This window comes from Equus quagga, chromosome 7 (genome assembly GCF_021613505.1).
Source record: "Equus quagga isolate Etosha38 chromosome 7, UCLA_HA_Equagga_1.0, whole genome shotgun sequence".
Lineage (NCBI taxonomy): Eukaryota > Metazoa > Chordata > Mammalia > Perissodactyla > Equidae > Equus > Equus quagga.
Window position 1 is genome coordinate 69,965,907 of NC_060273.1, and position 22,325 is coordinate 69,988,231.

The following is a 22,325-nucleotide window of genomic DNA, read 5'->3' on the forward strand; positions in this document are numbered from 1 at the left end:
CTCATTGGCGTTTATTAACAATAAACCAATAGAACACGGATGGCTTGGGGAGACACCAGGAGAGAGACAGGGCACAGAGGCTGTCACAGTTGCACAGGGGTGCCCTGCCCCACTGGAGAACGCCATGTGCAGGAGACCTGCTCAGGCATTTTCACACCCTGCCCTCATCTCTCAGGGAAGGAGGGACCCCAGGGCCCCTCTTGTGCCTGGGAATTGATGGTGCCAAGGCCTCTAGCCACAGGCCTGGGGTGTCGGCTGCCCACTGTCTCTGCCTTCACCCTCATGTCTGGGCAGAGTGGGCAGCATCAGGACCAGACAGATATGTGTCTCTTAGTTGCCCTGGTCTTCCACAGCCACGGCCAATTTCCCAGCAACTCCTGGAGCTGGAGGAGACTGTGAGGGCCGCCAGGACAAGGGAGAAGGGAAGAGACAGGCCCTGGGTCCTGACTATGACCCCTTGTTCCCACCTCTGCAGCGTGTACAGCTCAGGCCTCCCTCCCCTCTGTCCTAATCAGGCCCAGGGCTCCCTATGCTGGAGGGTACGGGGCCCAGCAAGGAAAGTTGTGGGGCATTCTTGGAAGTATGGGGTCTTCCTTTCTCTCCTCACCCCCAAAACCCTAGCTCAGGCCACCAGACCCTCTTGAGCATCCTCCACAAGCCACCCACCTCCACCCTGTCCCCTCCAATCCAGCCTGCACCCAGAAGAATGTTCTATCGACCAGATCATGCAAACCCCTGCCCACCCCACATCCCTGGCTCCCCGCTCCCCGGCATTCTCCATTCCCACCTGAACCCTGTTGTCACCTGCTAACACCTGCTTCTCCCACCACCCTCCCTGCTCCTGAGCCCTTGGTCTCTGCCCCCGGCCTCCTCCTGGCCCCATGGGAGGAGGAGGGGCCTACCTTCTGGCCTCCACACCTTGGCTGGGCCAGCTCCTCCCCACTCTGACCTCTTCTTCTTCTCTTTCTCCAAACTTGCCCATCCTCCGGGCCCTCAGGTCCCACCTCCTTCAGAGAACACGGCCCGTGCACATGAAGCCACAGGGATCTCACTCCCACCTGACTTGCTAACTCTTGACGCCCAGGGCCACACGGGCCTCATGGTGCCGAGTCTCCCGCCCAGCTTAAGATTCCGGCTGACTTGTGTGGCTCAGGCTCCCTGGGGAAAGGGAGGGCTCTGGGCCCTGAACAGAGTTGAGAGGGTGGTGCTAGCTGCCACATGAAAAAGGGAGCTGGCTGGTCAGGAGGCCTGGGGTCCTGTCCCCTCTGCCAAGTGACCTTGGGTAAGTCCCTCCTCCCTGGCTTCAGTTTGTCCATCTGCAAAGTGAGGGCTGAGCAGAATCATTCTCAGCTTCAAATGGGTCTGTGTGTGTGTGTGTGTGTGTGTGTGTGTAGGGGGTAGACAGAGGTTTCCAGAGAGGCAGAGGCCACAAGGAGGGACTTGTACGGGGGACCAGCATCACCATGGCAACCTCCAGCAACCTCGGGCCTCTCAGACCCCCAGAGGGCGGGCTGCCCACGGCGGCCCAGGCAGGGCTCCCGGCCATCCGCCTGCTTCCTCCTTCACATCATAGACTCCTCCTCCTCGGCGATCTCCCGGTCCACCTCCATGGCGGTGTTCTCGAAGCTGGTGATGCCCCCGTACTTGCGCATGTGCACCATCAGCGGCTTGGGCGACTGGCTCCCGGCCAGTGTGGCCACATACATGCCCGTCCGATTCTCCTCCAGCGACGGGCCCCAGTCCATGGCCGGCCGGCTGGCCTGCTGGAGCCGCTGCGGCAGAGCAAGGACAGCGGTAAACAGCTGGCGCTCATGGAGATTGCCAGAGGCAGGCACCCGGCAAAGACCTCACCACATCACCTGGATTGACCCACGCAACAACCCCGGGACGGGGGCACTAACTCCCCAGAGGGAGTCGGTCACATGCCCGGATGAGAACCCTGCTCTGCCGCTTGGAAGGTGGCATGGAATCAGCTCTCTGTGGCCTGCTTCCTCCCCTGTAACCTGGGGATCATGAGGCCTCCTGGGATGTGAGCGCCCTGAGATGAAGCACCTAGCAGGGCGCCTGGAACAGGGGAGGGCCTGTGAACGGTGGCTGCTGTTCTGATTAATCAGCAGGCCAGTCCAGGGGCCCATTCTGGGTCCCTCCCCCTAAATGCTGAGGCCTAAGGAGCTGGGAGTTTCTGGGAAGAGCCATGACGGGAGAATTGAGGCGGGGATTGTCGCTGACCTTCCAAGTGCCTGACACTGCCTCGTTCTGACTCAGTGGCAGCCTTGATCCTCCCCTCTCGGGGCACCAGCTTCCATGGAAGGTGGGAGCTGACTAAGATGATGACTAAGCCTGTACATCCTGGGTTCCTTCTTCCTCAGACCTCATTCCCCAAGCCCTCTGCCTGCCCCCCCCCCCCAGGGAGAAAAGCCCCTGACCCTTCAAAGAGGCAAGACAACCAGCATGAGGTGGGGCCCACTGGAGGCCCTTAGCCCAGGGCCTAGCACGGCTCCGTGCTCAAAGCACAGTGATGCTTTTTTTTTTTTTTTTTTTGAGGAAGATTAGCCTTGAGCTAACTACTGCCAGTCCTCCTCTTTTTTTTCCCTGAGGAAGCCCGGCCCTGAGCTAACATCCGTGCCCATCTTCCTCTACTTTATATGTGGGATGCCTACCACAGCATGGTGTACCAAGCAGTGCCATGTCTGCACCTGGGATCCGAACTGGCGAACCCCGGGCCGCCAAGAAGTGGAATGTGCGAACTTAACCACTGCACCACCGGGCTGGGCCCCACAGTGACGCTTACTGAACTGTAGTAAGAGCAGTTACCTCACTGTTCAGAAACCTGCCAACACTTATCATCTCAGTGGAGAGAAATCCCAGTGCTCACAACGGCCTCCATGGCCTGGCCTCTGGTCTACCTTTCTGACCTCAGTTCCTGCCACTCTCTTCCAAACACCCGGATCCAGCCCTGCTGTTCTCAAACATGTCAACCCCCCTGCCTCAGGGCCTTTGCACTGATTCTCCTCCTGCCCAGAATGCTCTCCCCTTAGCTATCTAAATGGATCACCTCGTCCCTTTGGTCAGGCTTCTGTCACCTCATCAGAGAGGCCTTCCCTGGCCACGCTGGCTGAAACACCATCCTCCATCATGCTCTATGCTGTTATCTGATTCTGGTTTTGATTTTGTTCTTGTTACGTACACCAAGTACCGCTGTCTATGTTTATTTGTTTATTGTCTGTCTCCCACATTAGAACACAAGCTCCCTGAGAGCAAGGACTTAGATTTGTCTCCGGCTGAACACTGGTGCCTGGACCAGGCTTCTCAGCCCGAGCACGTTGACACTGTGGTCTGGAGAATTCCGGGTGTGGGAGCTGTTCTGCACCCCGAAGGGGGCTTAGCAGCATCCCACCCTCTACCCACTGGATGCCAGGAGCACGCCCCCTGCACCCTGTCCTCCCAGGGCAATCATAGCTGTCTCCAGGCATGGCCAGATGTCCTCGGAGGGCAGAAGCACCCCTGAGAGAACCGCTGGCCTGGAATGGAGCACTGGCCGCCTGCCAGCTCTGTGCTAAGTGCGGCTGATTTAATCCTCACAGTAGCCCTGCAAGGGGACCTTATTGTTTCTAGCCTCCACCCCTACAGATCTTCTCTGAAAGTAAAGTTCAGTGTGGTTAGTTAAGTTGGTCAAGGTCACACAGGTGGGAAGTGGGGTTTGAACCCAGGCCGTCTGACTCCATCCTAAACTTTTAAAATACTCTGCTTCTCTGCCTCTCATAGTACCAACTGTGCTGACAGTCACAGCAACCCTATGGGTAGGTATCACTGTCCTCACTTTAAGGACAGACAAAGCAAGGTTCAGAGAGGTGCATTAACTTGCTCAGGGTCACGCAGCTGGTAAATGGCAGACTCAGGATTCCAATCCTAGTGCATCAGTGCTGGAAGCCCTGGTCTCTGAAGGTGGCACTCCTGAACTCGGCAGTGACTCCTTGGAGTGTCCCCCCATGTGTCCCCTCCACCCAGCTGGGGGCAGTTGCAGCAGCAGGGCAGCAGGGAGGCAGAGCAAGGCTTGGGGACCATGAGCTTCTGGGGGGCTGTAACCCACGACCCTGAGCAACCCCCCACCTCCTACACTTTGCAGACACCCTGGCTTTCAAGCAAGGAGACAAGTTTCCTTTTGTAGCACAGGTGGGGCTCCTGAGGTTCAGAGAAGGCAAAGGGTTTGCCCCGGTCACACAGCAGTTGGAGGCAGAGCAGTGACTGGACTCTAGGACTCCCCCGTGGTCTGGCGGTGTGGCCACAACCCACTTCTGCCAGGGAAGGGCTCTGAGCCTCTCTCCAGGTGGAGACAGGGAGGCAGGGTGAGGGACAGCTGTGGGGCTGTATGGGAAGTGGGGGCAGTAGTGTGCTGGTGAGCAGGCTGGGGATGGGGGTGGAGGGCGCATCTGTAGCCACTTCAGTGGTATAAATATCCCCACCATGGGGCCGGCCCCGTGGCCGAGTGGTTAAGTTCGCGCACTCCGCTGCGGCAGCCCAGGGTTTCGCTGTTTCAGATCCTGAGCGCCGACATGGTACCACTCGTCAGGCCACGTTGAGGTGGCATCCCACATGCCACAACTAGAAGGACCCACAACTAAAATATACAACTATGTACTGCGGGGGGTGGGGGGGTTGGGGGGGAAAAAGCAGAAAAAAAAATAAAAGCAAATAATTGAAAAAAATCCCTACCAATGTCCATTTCAAGCTATCGATGGTTTAACAGCTGGCTCACAACATTCCTGAGTATTGAACAATCGGCTGTCACGAAGCAGTACTAGCTGGTTCCAGCACACCTCTGATGGGTGTGGGGGTGTGGGGGTTTGGGGGTGTGTCAGGGGTAGATCCCCAGGCTTTCTCAGGCCCTAACAGACTTACTGAGCTCCGCTCACTATGACAGCCCCTTGCCACCAGAGGACTCCACACCCACGGACTCAAAAGTGGATGGCTCAGTGTACAGAGGGCGCCCTGAGGCTCAGAGAGGGGCAGGACCTCAGAGTGGTCACACAGCATGTCCACTGGCCCACAAGGGGTCACTACTCATATCTTCCAAGGCCTGTAGATTCCCGTGCCAAACAGCTCTATGCTTTCTGGGTCTCTCCACACAGCCCTGGCCAGGGCCAGGGCTCACACCATCATCCCATTCCCAGGTCACCTGTGGGCCACAGGAGGAGGGTGACAAGCCCACTCTCTGGGGTCCCTCCGTGTTGCCTTCGGACCCTGAGTTCCATAGGGAAGCTCTGGGCTGGTGACCTGCATTCAAGTCCTGACCTTGCCTGACTCACTGTGGGACCTTGGTAAGTCCCTTGTCCTCCCCTCGAGACGTGGGCACTGGCTGACGCTGGTGATCTTTGGACTGTGACCCCTGCAGAGGCCTTGTGTGGTGTGAGGGGCCACAGGGCAGGCCTCAGCCCCCAAGCCTGCTTCCGAGCTCAGGCTACTGGTTAGAAAAACTGCTCTTGGGGCTAACAGAGATCTGCACAGCCCTGGAGAAGGTGAGGGTGCAGAAGGTTTCTTTGCCAGCAGGTGGGCCCAGGGCAGGGCCACAGGGCGGGAGGGTGGGGGGCAGGCAGGGTGGGGCGGACTTACCTCCCAGAGTGAGCCCTCCTCTCGCAGCACGGCCACCAGCATGCCGGCGGGGATCATGAGGCAGGACAGCAGGCCCATCAGGATGCCGAGCAGCTCCGCCCAGGCTGGGAAGCGGTAGCTGCCATACTCCGACGGCTGGTACTTGACGATGCTATACACCAGCAGGGCCTGCGGGCGGGGGATCCAAGCATCACAGTGGGCCTCAGCCAGGCCCCAGGGCTTGGGGTAGCCCAGGTCTGAACTACCTTAAGGCCTGAGACAGCCCAACCCAGAGCCACTCAGTGTCTGAGACAGCCCAGTCCTAATCTGTACGAGAACCTGAGATGGTCCGTCTTTGGAGCCTTGGCAAGTCCTGAGACAGCTCAGCTCTGAAGCACCCTAATTCCTGAGATGGCCTATCCCTGAGCTGCTCCAACCTCAAGGCCCCAGCCCTAAGGCCCAGAAGCCTGAGATAGCCCCCCTCATTGTGTCGACCAATTGCAGGACTAGGCCCAGAACAGCTACAAAAGTGGGGGCATCCAGGGGGATGGGGGTAGACCAGAATCCTCACGCCCGGCCCACCCCTCAGCCCTGACAGAGGTCTACCCTGGACCAGGGCAGCCCTACCAGACTGGACACCCAGAGGGGCCCTGCCCTCAGTCCCGGGCCCCATCCAGCAGCCCTGCCTCCCATCAGGGTTACCAGGAGCGTGGCTGGGGACAGGAACAGCCAGCAGGCCCTGAAGTAGAGACCCGGCTTGAAGCCCAGCATCATGTGGATGTCCCGGCAGAACCTCTGGATGCCTGCACAGGGGAGGGGCGGGAGGAGGATGGCCCACCCGCAGGCCCACAGCGCCAGCGGCCCCTCCTCCACCCCAGCTGCCCCCACCGCAAACCCCAGCCTCGGGACCAGGGACCCAGCTGCAGGGGGCTCCAGGGTAGACTCCCACCCTCCCGCTGTGGGGAGCCTCGACCCCACCTCCCACGCCCCCTCTCACCATACACCCGGGTGACGGCGAGGCACGTGGTGATCACCACCACCATTAGCCCGAAGCTGGCGCTGTAGTCATCCAGAAGGACCAGCCAGTACATGCCCCCCTGCAATACAAGTCACAGCTCTGGGGGCCCCTCACCCCGGCCTCGCTCCCTGCTGCAGCCCCTCTCCAGGCAGGCAGCGAGCAGGAAGCAGCCAGGCCAGTGGGGAGGGCAGGACGATGACAGTGTGACTGCTGTCTCCCTGCCAAGCCCTTTATATACATCATCTTATCGTAGGCTCACAACAGCCCTAGATGAAGACCCCCATTTTATTGATGGGAAAGCAGGCTCAGGGAGGGGAAGCCACTTGTCCTGGTGTCATAAAGCAACTGCAGGAAACCCAGGTCTTTCAGACTCCAAAGCCAGGACTCGGGGTCATAGGCAAAGCTGCCTGTTGGGGGAGAGGGCACTGGGCGGGCTAGGTTCCTCCCAAAGAGGAAGAAGCGGGTGGCTCGGGGAGTGCTCAGCCTGGCCACAGACACTGCTGCAGGTGCCTCCCCAGCCTCGCCACCAGCCACCCACCCTGCAAAGCCACTCACGTCGGTGGTGAGGACCAGCCCCATCAGGTACATGGCCACGCAGATGAGCCCCGAGAACACGGCCTTCTTGGGCCGCAGGTAGTATGGGAACTCGTCCGTCACAGCTGTCACAATGGTCTCCAGAAAGGCAAACTTGGGGGGAGGAGGGGGGGCGTCAGCATTCTACCCCCACAACACACATACACACAGATACACACACTCACAGAGATACACATACACATCACACACACGCAGATACACACTCACACAGGCACACACAGATACACTCACATATCACACAGAAATACACACATCACATACATAGACACACACAGCTACAAAGTCACATATCTCACACGCACGTGCATACACACACACCACATACCCGCTGGCACGGACCAGGCTCACCTGGCTGTCCAGGCCGAGAGTCAGCAGCATGAAGAAGAAAAGGAAGGACCAGAAGGGCGACAGAGGCAGCATGGTCATGGCCTGTGGGTAGACAACAAAGGCCAGGCCGGGGCCTGGGCCCAGGGCACACGGGGTCAGCAGCCTGGGGCATGCGGTGGGCCCCACATACAGACTCTGACACACACGGGCGCTTATACCCACTCGGCAAACCCAGAGGCGTACATTAACTGCACACTTCCAACACTTTCTCACGCCTAGGGCACAGGCCGCACACTGTCAGCACTCAGTGAGCACAGGCTGATAAAACAGATGGATTAATGAGCAGACGAATAAACACAAGACCCAAACATAACACCTCCTTCCAATACCCTTATGTACACAACCTTTTGCACAAACAATCCCACTAATGCGCATACTTAGACACATCCATTAGCACAAGACACTGATGCACAAGACCGTTTGTACCCTCCATTCACCTGAACACAGACATCACGACACAGGACATGACTCATCTGGACAAGTAAGGAGAGTTACTAAGATGTGATAAAACATAAGACAATCTCAGACAGAAATCTGTCTCTCTCTAAACACAGGTTAACACACACTAATTTGCACACCCATCCCCCTTTGCACAGGGACACCCAGAGACCAGCTAAGACATGTTAATTTGTGTGTTCATGCACTCACGTGTACACACACACACTTGACATACACATCCACAACCTTGCTGGTCCACACATGTGCTCACTTGCCCGGGCCCAGCTGTGCCCGACACACACCCTCACCCCTCAGCGCCGGGCAGCCTGCCCACCTGCTTTGGCTACTTGGTCCACAGGCACACCCAGCTCTTGAGACATGTAGCCCAGCACGGAGAAGATGGCGAAGCCAGCCAGGATGCTGGTGACGGCGTTGCCCAGAGTGACGATGAAGGTGTCTCTACCGGGAGACGTCCAGGCACAGGCTGGATGAGCTGGCTCCACCCTCACCCCACGAGGCCCTCCTCGGCCAGCCACCCTCCCCCCCAACTCCAGCCCCCAGGGTGTGGGAGGCTGCAGGACACCGACCTATAGATGTTCTGGTGAAACGTGTTGTAGGAGGCAAAGGTGAGGAGACCCCCGAAGCCCACACCCAGGGAGTAGAAGATCTGAAGAGCAGCTTCGATCCACACCTGTGGCAGGGAAGGAGGAAGATGGAGCGCAAAGAGAAGGGGCTGCCCACGATGGTGTCCGGAGGGCCAAGGAAAGAGGAGGAAGGAGGGGGGGCGAGAGGCGGGCGGCAGCTCCAGGGGTGGCTTGGTGAAGCGCCTGGCTCACAGGTGACGTGGGCCAGGAGCAAACTCGGCTGCAACACTTACACTGGAACTCGGGCAAGTCCCTTCCCCTTTCTGGGCCTCAGTTTCCCCAACCAGGATCTAGAAGATGATCTCTAAGACTGGTCCAGTTCTGAAGGAAGTAGTGCCTCGCGTAAATTTTTAGGAGACTCAGCCTGGCGATAAGTCCCTGTAACCCTTTACTCGCTCCCTGGAGCCAGGGAGCCCTGGATTTGGATCCCAGCTCCACTGCTTTCTAGCTATGTAGCCTGGGCAAGCCACATCACCTCTCTGAGCCCCAGTCCCTCACCTGTGACGAGGGGATAGGCATAATGCCTCCCTCGCGGGGTGGTGTGAGGATTAAGTGACTACATATACACAAAGTGCTAGGGCAGGTCAGGCACAGCCATCCGTCAGTAAGCAAGGCATGTTGGCTGTTGGTACCGTGGTTGTTACTGTTATTATTACTAATGCTCTGCCTGGGGTTTTAGAGTCAGACAGATCTGGGTTGGAATCCCAGCTCTGCCACTCCCTAGCCGTGTGACCTTCAGCTGATCACCACCTCATTTGGGCCTCAGTTTTTTCATCCGTAAAGTGGGAGAATAACGTCTACTTCATAGGGTTGTGAAGAAAAACAAATGAAAAGGACACACAGTGCCGAACACAGTACCTGATACTGGGGGCTCACCACATGAGAGTCCCAGTCCCGGCCTCCCTTTGTCCCCAAGGGGCCCTCTTTCAACTCCCTGGCTCAGGCCAGACCCCTCCCTCCACATCCCAGCCCCAAGGGCCTCACCTTAGAAGACAACAGGTGGTGGAACTGGGGGGTGAGATAGAACTGGACGCCCTTCCAGGCCCCCGGCAAGGTGACTCCACGGACCAGCAGCATGAGTAGGATGAGGTAGGGGAACGTGGCCGTGAAATACACCACCTGGGCGACGACAAGTGGAGATGCAAGGCACGCGTGGCCCTCCTTCCACCCTGCCCCTCCGCCAGAAGTCCCCATCTTACTAACTCGCCTCCCCACCCTATGGACAGCCCAGGTTGGGAACAGCTGTCATCCCTGATGCTTCTCTTTCCCTCGCTCCCTCCCTCCACACACGGATCCCAACAGCAAAGTCCTGCCACTGCTCCCCACGGCCGTCCCACATCCAGCCACTCTCTCCAGCTCTGCCGTGCCTGGGTCCGGGCCACCACCGCCCCTTGCCTGGAGGTTATAACACTCTCCTCCCCGCCATGTCCACTCCCCCAGCCCTGCACACCCACCCTACACGGTCACCAGACAGTGCACACTCCAAAAATCCCCTCTGCCCCGTCTCCACCGTGCCCAAACCTCCAGCCAGTCCCTCAGCAAACCCCTCCAGCTCTCGAGCTCCACGCCGACGGCTCTCCTCTCCTGCTGCGTGGTTTCTACCCTGTCTTTCTAGCCTTTCTTTGAATGATTCTGTTCCTCGTGGATAACACTTCTCAGCACTTTGCAGAGGCACAAGTTCTAATCTATAAGTGGTTGAGTAAACCATGCAGAAGGTTTCCAAGCCTTTCTGAAACAGCTTTACGGCCCTCCTTGCCCTTCCTAACCTAAAGTGGGCGTCTGTGGTTTTGTCTTCCCAGCATCTCGTCGGCCTTCTTCAGATAACGGTCCCCTGACTTTCCCTAGCTGGGGCTGATTCCATTCTCAGCTCCAGGGGTGGGCAAGTGACCCAGGCACAGCCAAGCAGAGCACTCCAGCCCTCCTGGCCACAGTGACTGGTTCAGGGATGGAAACAGGATCCAGCTTATCTGGTAAGACTCAACTCTAGGATTTTTGAAAACTGGGAGAACCCTTCACTAAGTGGGTAAGATGTAAGCCTGGAGCTGCTGGTGGCAAGCTCCTGGAGAATGAAGCTTGAGAAGGAAGCCAGTCTGGAGGAAAGCATTGCCGAGAGATGGGGAGAACTACATTCCTGATAACATCTATCGAAACCCTAGATCCAGCCGTGCCTGAAGCACACCCTTTGGACTTTCCAATTGAGTGTGGCACTTGCATCTCAAGGAGCCCTGACTCATATACCCACCCTCCAAGTATTCAACAAACGTTTGCTGAGCCTCTTCAAAGTGCCAAGCACTAGGTAAGGATACAAACTTGAATAACAGATAGGTCCTGCCCTCAGCAAGTTTCTAGTCTAGTGAACCAGCCGAGCTGCTGTCCATCTTTACCTCTACCTCTTTCTTCAAATGCCTCCATGCCCTCTCCCTTCCTATCTTCCCAGTTGAAGTCTATTTATCCTCTCAAGCTTAGTTCATGCCCTGCCTCCTCCGGGAAGCCTTCACCCTACCCAGCCCCTCAGGCCTCCAGGGCCTCCCAGGGTTCACCTTGCCGGAGGACTTCACACCCTTGAGGATACAGAGAAACACGATGACCCAGGCGAGCAGCAGGCAGAGGCAGAGGTTCCAGCGGATCCCCCCGGGGCTGCCGATGCCCCGGCTCCCTTGGATGTGGAGAACGTAGCGGCTGTGGGAGGTGAAGGTCTGAGTCACCCTGCCACACTCCACAGACATGGAGTGAAGCTGTGGCCAGTCTACTAGGCGATCCTGGCTATTCTCCATCTGATTCCTCCCCATCCTTCTCTGACCAGCTCTGCACCCAGGAGGCTGTCCTCTCCAGACCCCACCACCCAAGCTACCTTCCTCCTCGTTTCCATTTGGATTTGGCTAGTGGGAGGCAACGGCAGGAGACTGGAGGGTGGGAGGAGTGAGGGGTTGGGGTGCTTGCACACACACGTGTACACATGCATGCATGCGTGCACACGTGAATCACACATGCCATCAGAGGGTCTGGCTATGACTGCCTTCTACCACACAGCTCTCGTTATGCAGCCCCTCCATCCAGGCCACAAATCGCCCTGGTTCCAGTAACACCGGTCCCTCTCGCCTCCTTGGCTCAGGGATGGTACGGCTGTCCCTCTTGCTAGTCCCTGGTGCCTCCCCTTTCCTTGTGGATTCCCCGACCTCTGTAAAGTCCCTTCACCAAACTCCCTTCAGTGAAGCCCTCAGAGAGGGCTGCGTGCTTCCCGCCTGCACCCCAACCCATGAGGCGGCATGGTGCTTCCACGGACACCCCTGGAAGCTGCCAGTGACCACCTCACGTTCTTCAGCTTCAAGCTGCAGGCCCAAGCCCGCCCTTTCCCACTGGTCTGACATACTTCTCAGCAGGTGCAGACACACAGATGGACTTTAAATAGACAAATGAATGAACCATGTAATAAATGCAGGTTGGAGATCAAAACATTTCAAGACAGGGGATCCATCTGGGGAACAATTCCTAAGAGCAGCCCTTTGCAGGTGAAGGGATGGGGATATCTGGTCTGTGTCCTCTTGTCAACCAATGGTCCCTACCTAGGGACCAGGCTACTCTGGAATGTTCCAGAAGAGGACCAGGAATCAGGAGTCCTTGGTTCCAGTACTGCCTCTGCCACCAACTATGGAGCAAGCCTCTGCGCCTTGTTTTCTCAGCTATAAAGTAGGGCTTCGGGACAGGCTGATGAGCAGCGCTATCCTGACACCCACCAATCCTGGGGCTCTCAATGCCTGGCGCTGTGATAAAGGTTTTACGTGCATTACCTGGTCTAATTCCCACAACAGCCCCTTACTCTACTCTAGTCTTCTCTCTCCCATTAGACGAATCCGAGACGGTCCCTCCTATGTATGGTGCTGGCCCACACTCAGCGCTTCACCTACTGACGCAGGAGGGGCTCAATAAATACCTATTGAAAGAAGGAGTGAGTGACTGACTGGATAACATCCTAGGAAGCAGGGACTGGTACCACCCCCTAGTACAGAGGAGGAAGCTGAGGCTCTAAAAGGTTACTCTTACCATCATCACCAGCATCACTATTATCAGTTAGCATTTATGGAGCACGTACTACCCACCAGGCTGTTTGGCACAATTTATACGTCTTCTCTCCTTTAACCCTCACAGCAGCCCTCTGAAATACTCTTATCATAGCCCCTTCAAAGAGAAAGCATCAGAAGCCACATAAATTTTTCAACATCACCCAGCTGCTCAGGTGAAGAGCTGGGATCAGAACCCAGAGTCCACCTAACGCTAGCACCTGAACTCGGCCTTCGAGGTGCACGCTGAGCCCCTTGGGGACGCCGGCACACCCCTGCCCCCGGGCCCCCTGCAGTGGCATGGGGGCCCTCCCAGATGGCTGCCAGCTCAGACAGCCGCCTGACCTCCAGTACTCCTCGCTGGGGCTGACGGTGCTGGTGAGGTTGAGGGGCAGGGCCCCGTTGCCGTTCTTGGAGCCTCTGTGCTCGAGGCAGAGGTCCGTGTTCCACCAGTTGCCACAGTGCTCCCAGGGCAGGGTGCTGGTGAGGGAGGCGAAGAGGTAGAAGAGGACGTAGGCAATGATCATGTTGTAGTAGATGGCCACCAGGCCCACGATGAGCAGCATGGCCGCGCCGGCACCTGGGCGTGGGGGCAGGGAGGTCAGGGGATGGGGGCAACCTCCCTGCCTTCCCCAAGCCCAGGCCACCCCGGGGACCACAGAGGCCTCACCTTTGAAGAGGGGGCTGATCTTCCAGACGGCCAGGGGCCCCAGGCTGGAGAACTGGCCCAGAGAGAGCTCGAGGAAGAAGAGGGGGATGCCGCAGATGGCTAGCATGAGGAAATAGGGCACGAGGAAGGCGCCTGTGGGCAGGATGGAGGGTGGGGGGGTCCGGCTGGGTCAGCTCCCCCTGGAGCCCAGCTCCAGCCCCGCCCGTCCCCGACACGACCTGTGACCCCACGGAGCACTTCTCACGTGGTGGAGTGGGACTGTCTGCTTTTACACCAGGAGACCACTGAGGACCAAGGGGCAGGGTGAGGGGGATTAACTCACCTCTGAGGCCCCAGTGCCCAGACCAGGGCTGGGCTCAGAGCAGACAGTGAGCAAGCGAATGAATAAATGAGTCAATGAGTGAGTGAATTCCTGCTGAAGAAAGTGCAAACTCCCCAGTGGGAAAATCAACACCCTTCAGCACCCGGCTTCCATCCTCCTGCCTCTCTCCCTCCCCCGTCGCCTCAGACGCTGGTGGCTGCCACCCGCGGTCTCGTGTGTCCAACATCTCGTCCCCTTTTCTTCTCATAAAGGCAGCCAGATCCTTTAGAGAACAGCCCACCGCCATATGGCTCTGCAAGGGCTGCCAGCCCCCGGCCCGCCCCTGGCCCACACCCGCCCCGGCGTGGGCAGGTATCTCAAGCAGGCCCATGATAGGCCTTCCCTGCAATTCCGTACAGATGCATTCAGAGAGGGCAGCTCTGAGGATGAGGTCATCCCGAGCTGTCTCTGGCCACACCCCACCCCTACTGCCAGGAGGAAGCCTGTCCCAGGAGAAAGTGAGGTCAGCATACAAAGGGAAAAAGAGTCGGGGACGAGGGAGATGGAGTTCCTGGAGGTTCAGAGGCCAGCTCCAGTCCCACACTTCCCAGTCCTATCAATCCATCTTGTCCTGGCTTCATCTAGTTTTTTTTGGCTTTCTGTCTTCTGTCGATAGGCGCTTCTCTAACGAGTTCGGCAGAGATGGGAGGAGATATACAGTGCTTGCTGGTGGGAACGCGTCGGCTCTGGAGAAAGATAGTCCTGGGTGGAAGGCTGGCTTGGCCATCACGTGAGCTTGGGCAGGGAAGCTGGCCTCTTCAAGCCCTGGCTGCCCCGTCAGGACCTCGGTGCCCACCCAGGAAGGTCGTCTTCAGGGCTAAACGAAACAGGCATGGGGAGCACCAAGCCTGGGGCCTGGCAGATGTTGAGTGCTCCACCCCACTATAGATAATGAGGCTTAGAACAGTCACTTGATGGAGAAGCAGGGACAACAGAGAATTTGTTTAAGATGGGAGAGACTTTTGTTTGCAGTCTGAATGGAAGGAACCAGGGGAGGAGGATGGCTTGGAGATTCAAGAGCAGGAATGAGTGATGGAGTGAGGTTCTGGAGGAAGGGGTGCGGTGGGGGGGGAAAGGGGGAACTATTAAGAGCACAGTGATTGGTCACTGACAGGCAGATACAGCCCTTTATCACGAAGCAGAGGCAGCCCCCTCTGCCCATCACTCAGAGCCCAGGAGGTGCCAAAGCTTAGGGAGATAAGCACATGGGTACCCATGCTGGGGATGAGAGAGAGTAGGGAGGGGCCCGGGTGATGAAAAGGGACAAAAGGGGCAGGGTGAGCTCCCTCCTTCCAGCCCCAAGTCACTACAAACCACTTTCAATGAATTCTGCCCAAGGTCACATAGGAGACAGCGGCCGAGGCCACTTAAAACCTCACTCCAACCCGAGCCTTGGCCCATTGCTCTTGGCCCATCCCCCTGGATGCCCCTCAAGCAGCACCTCAGGCCCATACCTCCTCCGTTGGTGTAAGCTCGATAGGGGAAGCGCCAGACGTTGCCCAGGCCCACACAGTAGCCAATGCAGGACAGCAGGAAGTCCAGCTTGCCTGTCCAGTTCCCCCGGTCTGCAGCAAAGTCCACGTCCAGGTCCACATCTCCCTGGTCACTGGGGGTCATCAGCAGGTCTGGGGTGACAGGCTACGAGTAAGAGAGAACCAAGGGGTGAGAGAAAAAGGTGAGGCCAGGTTGAAACTCTGACCCCGACACAAGAATACGGACTTGATAGGACTCCATGCAAAGACACTCTACTGCTTTAGATACTCAACCGCGTGCTTCTGGGCATCCGTGGTCATACGCAGGAGCTCCTCCGGGTCTTAGGTGACTAGAAACTTATGAGATCTGCAGGGTGGCTCAGGCATTAAGTAAGCCACCTTGATCTTGGCTAACGCAGAGGTTGAATCAAAGGAGGGCCCTATTTCAGTGATGATGACAACGATGATGATCTTAGTAACAGTGACCATGCGCTGAGCCTTCTGTGTGCTCACGGCACTGAACATTTCACTCACATTACCTGATTTCATTCTCAAAACAACCCTGTGAGCTAAGCATTCGTCCAAGCTCCATTGTAATTATGGGGGAAACTGAGGCTCCAAGAGGCATCATGGCATACCCAAGGTTTTTACAGCACTGGCTAGAGGGAGAACCAGGTCTCGAGCCCAGAGATTCCTGATGCTGAAGTGCACGTCTTCAACCACCAGGGCTGCAGTTTGGCTACTCCATCCAGGACATCGTATTTTAAGAAAGACACAGACAGTTTGGAGCACGTCCAAAGGGCAGGTGGCCAGACTGGAGGGTGTTCAGGAAAAGCGGTTACAGGAGGACAAGAAGAAGTCGCTTAAGCCCTGACTTGTCTCAGAACGTAATCTTACTGTCACCGGAGGAGAGATGCATGCACAGGGAACAGAGGGCAGCTCTCCCTGAGGGTCCATCTCGCAGCAACCCCCCCAAGCCCGTGATTCCAGGAGTGTGGGGAAGTCTACTGGGCAGTGTCCCTTCAAGCTGGGGCTGAGAGATGGAGGCCCTCCTCCAGGTGCTTGGAATCTGGTCCCGAGGGATGTGAGTTAGCATGTCCATGAGCTACCTGGGTTTAGGGCCTGGAAGAGGATGACTACCTAAAATTCAGAGAGTAGGGCCTGGCCCGATGGTGCAGTAGTTAAGTTTGCACGTTCCGCTTTGGCGGCCCAAAGCAGGTTCAGATCCCAGGTGTGGACCTACGCATGACTTGTCAAGCCATGCTGTGGCAGGCATCCCATATATAAAGTAGAGGAAGATGGGCACAGATGTTAACTCAGCACCAGTCTTCCTCAGCAAAAAAGAGGAGGATTGGAGACAGATGTTAGCTCAGAGCTAATCTTCCTCAAAAAAAAAAAAATTCAGAGAGTAGTTCCCAGAAGCGACCCCAGGAATGGGTCAGGAGAAGGGGGCAGCCACATCTTTCCTGCTTGCCTCTGAAAGTCACACCCTACGGCAGGGAAGAATGGAACTGCAAAGAAGGCCAATTATCAAAAAACGTCCGTGGTTTTCAGAGAGGAGAAAGGGTCCTGCTGAGGAACGGTGGTGGGAATGCAGTGACTGGGAGTCAGGAGACCATAATTCTAGTCCCAGGTCTGGGCCAATTCACTATGCAAGTTTAGGAAAGAGTCTTCTGAGCCTCAGTTTCCCCATCTGGACACCAAGAGGATTGGACAGATCAGTGTTTCCAAAAACACATCCCTTGGGATGTTCATAGGTGTTCGGTGGAACAAAGGATTCTTGAATCAAAGAAGTTTGGGGAAAGCTGGGTTAACACAAGGTAAAACAGGCTCCTTTGCTGCAGGACTTATCAGATCCTTTAATGGACCAATATGCACCGTGACTCTCCAAATAGTGACTAGAACAGATGGTATTCTCCAGTTCTATTTAAGAAAAGGGTTTCAAGGAGCTAGCATGCTGGGATATACTAGGGGAAATGCAAGTCTAGAGGATCTCTATCTAATAGTCTTCTGGCTCTGATGGTCTGAGGCCAGCTTCCCCAAAGAGACTTCCCTGGAGACACTTGCAGTGCTTGAGGACAAGAGAAGACCCATGCACAGGGACTCAGTAAGTAGCAACTGACCAGATTTGGGTTTCTCCCCTAAAATTGCCCTTCCTGGCACCAGCCCAGGTAGGTGTCTTCACACAAATCAGGTGGTGACAGAGGAGGCTTTGCTGGGGATTTGTCATATGAGCACTGCTGGGGTGAAGTACGAGTGTCACAGGACTGGAGGTGTCCGGCTGCAGGGCCAGGATGGGGGCAATAGGTGCAGGTGGCAGAAATGGGTAACAGCGCTGGGTTGACTTTCAGTGGTAGCAGAAACCATGGGTGTGATCCCGCCAGAGGCTGGCTATGGGCCAGAGGAGCCGTGGTGACGGGGATAGCATGGCATGATTATGGGTGATGGTGACAAAGATGAAGAGCAAAAACAAGCTGCTTTTCAATAACCTGGCTCCAAGGGTGGAAACAAACACGTGCCTGGCGGTTCCTGAGCAGCGGTCTCAGACAAGCTGGGGTGCGGGGAGCAGAGCCCCCAGACCTCTCTGACACCCACCCTTCCCTCTGATGCCCTTTTCCCCAAGGCTTCCTCTCTAGCTGTTGAGCACCAGCCCTCTGGAACTGCGCTCTCCCAGGTGAGCTCCAAGAGGGACATGATAGCAGTCAGTGGACACTGGCCCCTGGTATTGGGTGGCGAGGAGGGTCTGTCACCCTATGCCCCAGCTGGCAGGAGGGCCTGGTAATGAGGCTCCTCTGATGCCTCCTGAGAAGCTGCTGCCCTTTCTATGTTCACAGAGCGGTCCTGGCTCTCTGTTTCCATGGTGATAAGAGTTCCAAGAGCAGGATGCTGCCAGCTCTTCCGTCCCCCCCTCCCCCAATCAGAGGAAAGCCCGCTTCTGCTCCACGGGCAGGGGATGGGGTCCTCCAGAGCTGAGCCAATCCGAAGCCCACCTGGAGCCCCCACTCCCACCATGGGGTGAATCCCAGGAGGCTGGCACAGAGAGGATGGAACTGGTTGGAAGAGAGAGGAAAGCAGCCTAATCAATGGGGCAGGCTTGGAAGCTGAATGAATGGCTTTGCCAGACCTGCACGCCCTCTTTTAGGAACCAGCAGATGTAGGTCACCAGCAGTGGCAGGGGCTGGGAGAGGTCGGACTGCCCAAGCCAAGGCTCTCACACCTTCCTCAGGATGAGAGACAATAGGAATCTGGAGTCCAACCTCGTCATTGTGCAGCTGAGGAAATTGGGATTCAGGGAGAAGGGATGAGCCCAAGGTCAAACAGCAAGTTAAGGACAGAGCAAGACCAGGACCCAGCCCCCTGACTCGCAGCCCGGCGCTCTTCTCTGAACAACGGTGCTTCTTTGCTGACACCTGGCATTTCCTCACTCCCTGCCCCCTTCTCCTTGACACCAAGGGAGGGGACCCTGAGGCCAGGCGGCCCCACCCTCGCCCAGTTGGTCCTAGGTTACTCAGCCCACCTTCAGGAAAGCAGTGACTGCACCCCTCTGTGCCTCGTATTCCTGGTCTATAAAGCGGGGCTAACAAGACCTAGCCCCCAGAACTGCTGGAAGATTACATGAGACAAAGCTTCACACAATGTGGCTACTACCATGATGTGTGGCCTTGTGACAGTGAGGGGCGGGGGCTCTTGTGGGGAGGGAGAGGAAAGGGGAGAGAGTAAGAGGGTGCAAAAGAACAGGGGGAGGAATCAAGAAGACCCGAGAGACCCACAAATGGCCCAAAGAAGTCACTCATGTCAGCAAATCAAAAGAACCCACGTATCACAGTGGTTCCATGCCCAGCTGCCCAAGGGCAGAGAGCTTGAATGAGTGTGTGTGGGGGGGGTGGGGGGGTTGGGGGAGGGAAGTGGTCAATAACAGCAGCCCTGTGAGCAGTTCTCTCACATCTACCAGCCCCTGTGAGTTCACAGCATCCCCTACCCCAGGACTGTGGGCCTGCTTTTGGTGCCTGAACAGTGGGGATGGACCAGTGATGGTCCAGGTTAGAGAACGGACTTGCCCAAAGTCACAGGGGAAGTGGCATCTGCAGAAATAGGGTCCAGGAGTTCTGACTCCTTCGCTAGTCCTGGTACTTTTAAGCCAAAAGCCAGAAAACTTCCTCCAATACTCTCCCTCCCCATGCACACAGGCACCTTGGCTGGGTGGTCCAACCCCACATGACAAGGTGGGGAGGGGCAGAGGTCTGGGCCCAGGGCCCCAGGAACGTATAGATTTGGGCCCCCTCTCTCATGCCAGCTTCCACTCCACTCCCAGATCCCTTTCCCATTTCCTCCCTTGTGCCTTTGATTCCCTTCAGCCCTGCTGAGGGGCACCCTGGGGTCCTAGCAGGGAAGCTAAAGCTGCCGGTAGAAGGATGGGGAAGCAGGTGGTGGGCCCAGCAGGGCAGGAGCACGGCAGGAAAGAGGAGGTCCCCCTGCTAGCTCTCGGAGTCTGCTTCAGTGTAGAGCGCATGGATGAGGACCAGGTCGACGCCCCCATCCCTCACCCCCGAAAGCTCAAGGCTGGCGCTGAGCTGTTCTAGTCCCCAGCCCCCAGTCAGCCCCTGGGGGAAATGGGCGGGGGCTTGACCCCAGCCACCCCTACCCCGCGCCTCCTGGGGCTGCAGACACCTGTTCGCAGGACCTGGCCCAGTGAACCCGGGCCCCCATCACACTACATCCAGACCCCCAAGCAGTTGGAGGAACACCTTCCCCCTCTCACCGCCAGACCGTGACCTCGGCTCTCCCCGCAGTCCAGCTCAGCCTGGCCTCCCCAAGAGCCCTGAGTCGGGTCCAGGTGCCCTCTCCACCCTCCCGGGGCCTCGATGGGGGCGGGCCTCCGCACCCCTCCCTCAGGTGCGCCCCCGCCCTCGCGCCGTACCTTGCGGAGGTGAGCTCCCTGGAGCTTCTTCATCTTGGAGGGCGGGTTACTGGGGCTTCTGGGCTTGGCTTCCCTTGAGCGCAGAGCGCGAGCGAGCGAGCGAGTAAGAGATGCGCCGCCGGCCGGCCGCCGCGCCTTTGCCCCGGCGGCTCCCGCGCACCGGCTGCGGGGGGCGCGGACGCAGGCGCTGCCGTCTGCCGGCTGCGGGCGTGGGGCGTGGGGCGCGGGGCGTGGGGCGCGGGCCGGCCGCTGCGAATGCCCTGCCTCTCGCTGCGCAGCGCCCGAGGCTGGGGACCAGAACACGGCTGCGCCCGCGTAGACACCCAGACAGACGGTCTGACGGATGGACGGCGGGGGGATGCGCGCGCCCCCGCACGCAGAGCTGCGGATTGGAGGGGCCCGAGCGCGTGAAAGGGTGGGGTGGGGTGGGGGTTCCGCGACGGAAACTCTCGGAGGTCTGGAGGCCTCGGCCACCGTCTTCTGCGTGACCTTGGGCAAATAACCTGCCCTCTCTGGGCCTCCCGGTCTCCAGCTGGGCAGTGAGGGAGGCAGGCCATGCGCACGGGCACCAGCTGCTCCTCCTCTTCTTTGCTGTGTGACCTTGCCCCCATCACTTAAGCTCCCTGCGCTGCCGCTTCTTCATCTGGAAAATGGGCATAAGAATCTTGCTTTCTTTATCAGGTTGTGAGGAATTCGGGAGAGTGTGCTTAGAAAACATTTAGCACAGGGCCTGGCACGTGGTAGGGGCTCAGTTAGCATTTGTTGACTGATCGTGGGTTGCCCACTCCTGGCAACAAAAGAACAACAGCCGTTAGTCAGATGTTTGTCCAATTATCCAATCCACCAATATTTATTGAGCACCTAAAGGGTGCCAGGTCCCAGACGAGGTCTTATTTTCTCAACACAGTGACCTGGAAAGGCAAATGGTAATATCCCTATTTTACAGACAAGGAAACTGAAGCACAGAGAGGTTAAGTTGCTCACCCAAGGTCACAGAGCTAGTGAGTGACACCAGTGACAAAGTCAGGCCTTGGGGACCTTCTGAGCTAGCGGTGGTCCTGAACACTCCTCCTTTCCTAGGGATGAAAGCCCAACAGGGAGGTTTGGGAGAGGAGAAGTGGCAGGGCAAAGGCCACTGTGTTGCTATGATGGTTTGTGACTCAGATCATGAGCACCTGGGTTCCTGTCTGCCAGCAGTGTGACCTTAGGAATGTGACAGTCTCACATCTGTAAAATGGGCCATCGGCCAGCACCTTCTTAGCTGACCTCTCAGAGTGTGGCTGGGATCCAGTGAGCCCGTGGCTAGGATGGGAAGTTAGCCGGAGTGATCATAGGCATTGGTTTGTGGGAGGGCGCCAGTGCGTGCATGCGTGCTAGTGGACACGACATGCATTACAAATCATGCCCCTTTCACGCTCAACAGTGCCCCAGTTCAGACACTAAATCACAGGACTGCCCGACCATCAACCAACATGGGGAGGCCTTTGGGGAAAGCGAGGATGATGTGGATAATGTGCTGCCTCTCACACCCCAGGAGCCTGGAAGAAGGTGGGAAGAGTTTAAGTCAAAGCGCAGGCTGGGATGAAGGGCCTGGCTGCGTCCCGCCCACCACTTCCTTCCAGGGCCCACCCAGCTGCTCCTTGCTTTAAGCCTGGCCTCACAGGGCGTGCCAGGGGCTCTCCAGAGCCAGGAGGAAGGAGCCCCTTGGCCATGAATGTGGAAGGAAGGAGCGTTCATTGAGCTCAACTGTGGGCATTAGATGAGCTCATATCCAATATCTAATTTTTAATTCTTCCCAGCAGTCTGGGAAGACAGGTTTGTGCGTCCCCATTTTGCACCTGAGGACACTGTCTAAGAGGAGTGAAGCTGCGTGCCCAAGGTCACACAGAGCACTGAATCTCTGGACTCTGCAGACAAAGCCAGGAGGGCAACAGCCAGCGGATCCTGAACCCAAGGAGGCCCAGGTAGGACCCCGTCCCCAGCCCCAGGGCCTGCCACCACATCTCTTACAGGACAGGCGGCACAGCTTTGCTGAGCCACCCCTTCCCGTTGGCACATGGGTTCTCAGACACTATGGAAGGCACAGAGAACCACAGGAACAGGGAGTTGGGGTGGGCATTGGCCCAGGAGCCCTGGAAGACTGGCCTCTTGATGGCCCCTTCCCAGCAGCACCTGC

The 22,325-nt window shown here is 57.4% G+C and overlaps 1 protein-coding gene across 1 annotated transcript; it reads right to left on the reverse strand.

The window, feature by feature from the left end:
* Nucleotides 1-1,562: 1,562 nt before the first annotated feature.
* Nucleotides 1,563-20,182, reverse strand: SLC6A7 (solute carrier family 6 member 7). Its single transcript, XM_046667964.1, has 14 exons — nt 20,150-20,182; nt 15,214-15,397; nt 13,399-13,530; nt 13,074-13,308; nt 11,211-11,349; nt 9,655-9,789; nt 8,614-8,717; nt 8,361-8,485; nt 7,550-7,662; nt 7,163-7,294; nt 6,587-6,686; nt 6,292-6,392; nt 5,611-5,778; nt 1,563-1,772 (listed from the first exon to the last, which is right to left on the reverse strand). Exons 1-14 carry the CDS (start codon nt 20,180-20,182, stop codon nt 1,563-1,565), a joined length of 1,911 nt encoding a protein of 636 aa, XP_046523920.1.
* Nucleotides 20,183-22,325: the final 2,143 nt, after the last annotated feature.

What these genes read in the sequence shown, in the direction of transcription:
- SLC6A7 (XM_046667964.1), bottom strand. Translation starts at nt 20,182, where the DNA reads ATGAAGAAGCTCCAGGGAGCTCACCTCCGCAAG. An exon ending in AGGGAGCTCACCTCCGCAAG is followed by an intron (nt 15,398 to 20,149) that starts GTACGGCGCGAG and finishes TCTTACTCGTAG; the next exon opens with CCTGTCACCCCAGACCTGCT. An exon ending in CTCTCGGCCTGGACAGCCAG is followed by an intron (nt 7,295 to 7,549) that starts GTGAGCCTGGTC and finishes CCTCCCCCCAAG; the next exon opens with TTTGCCTTTCTGGAGACCAT.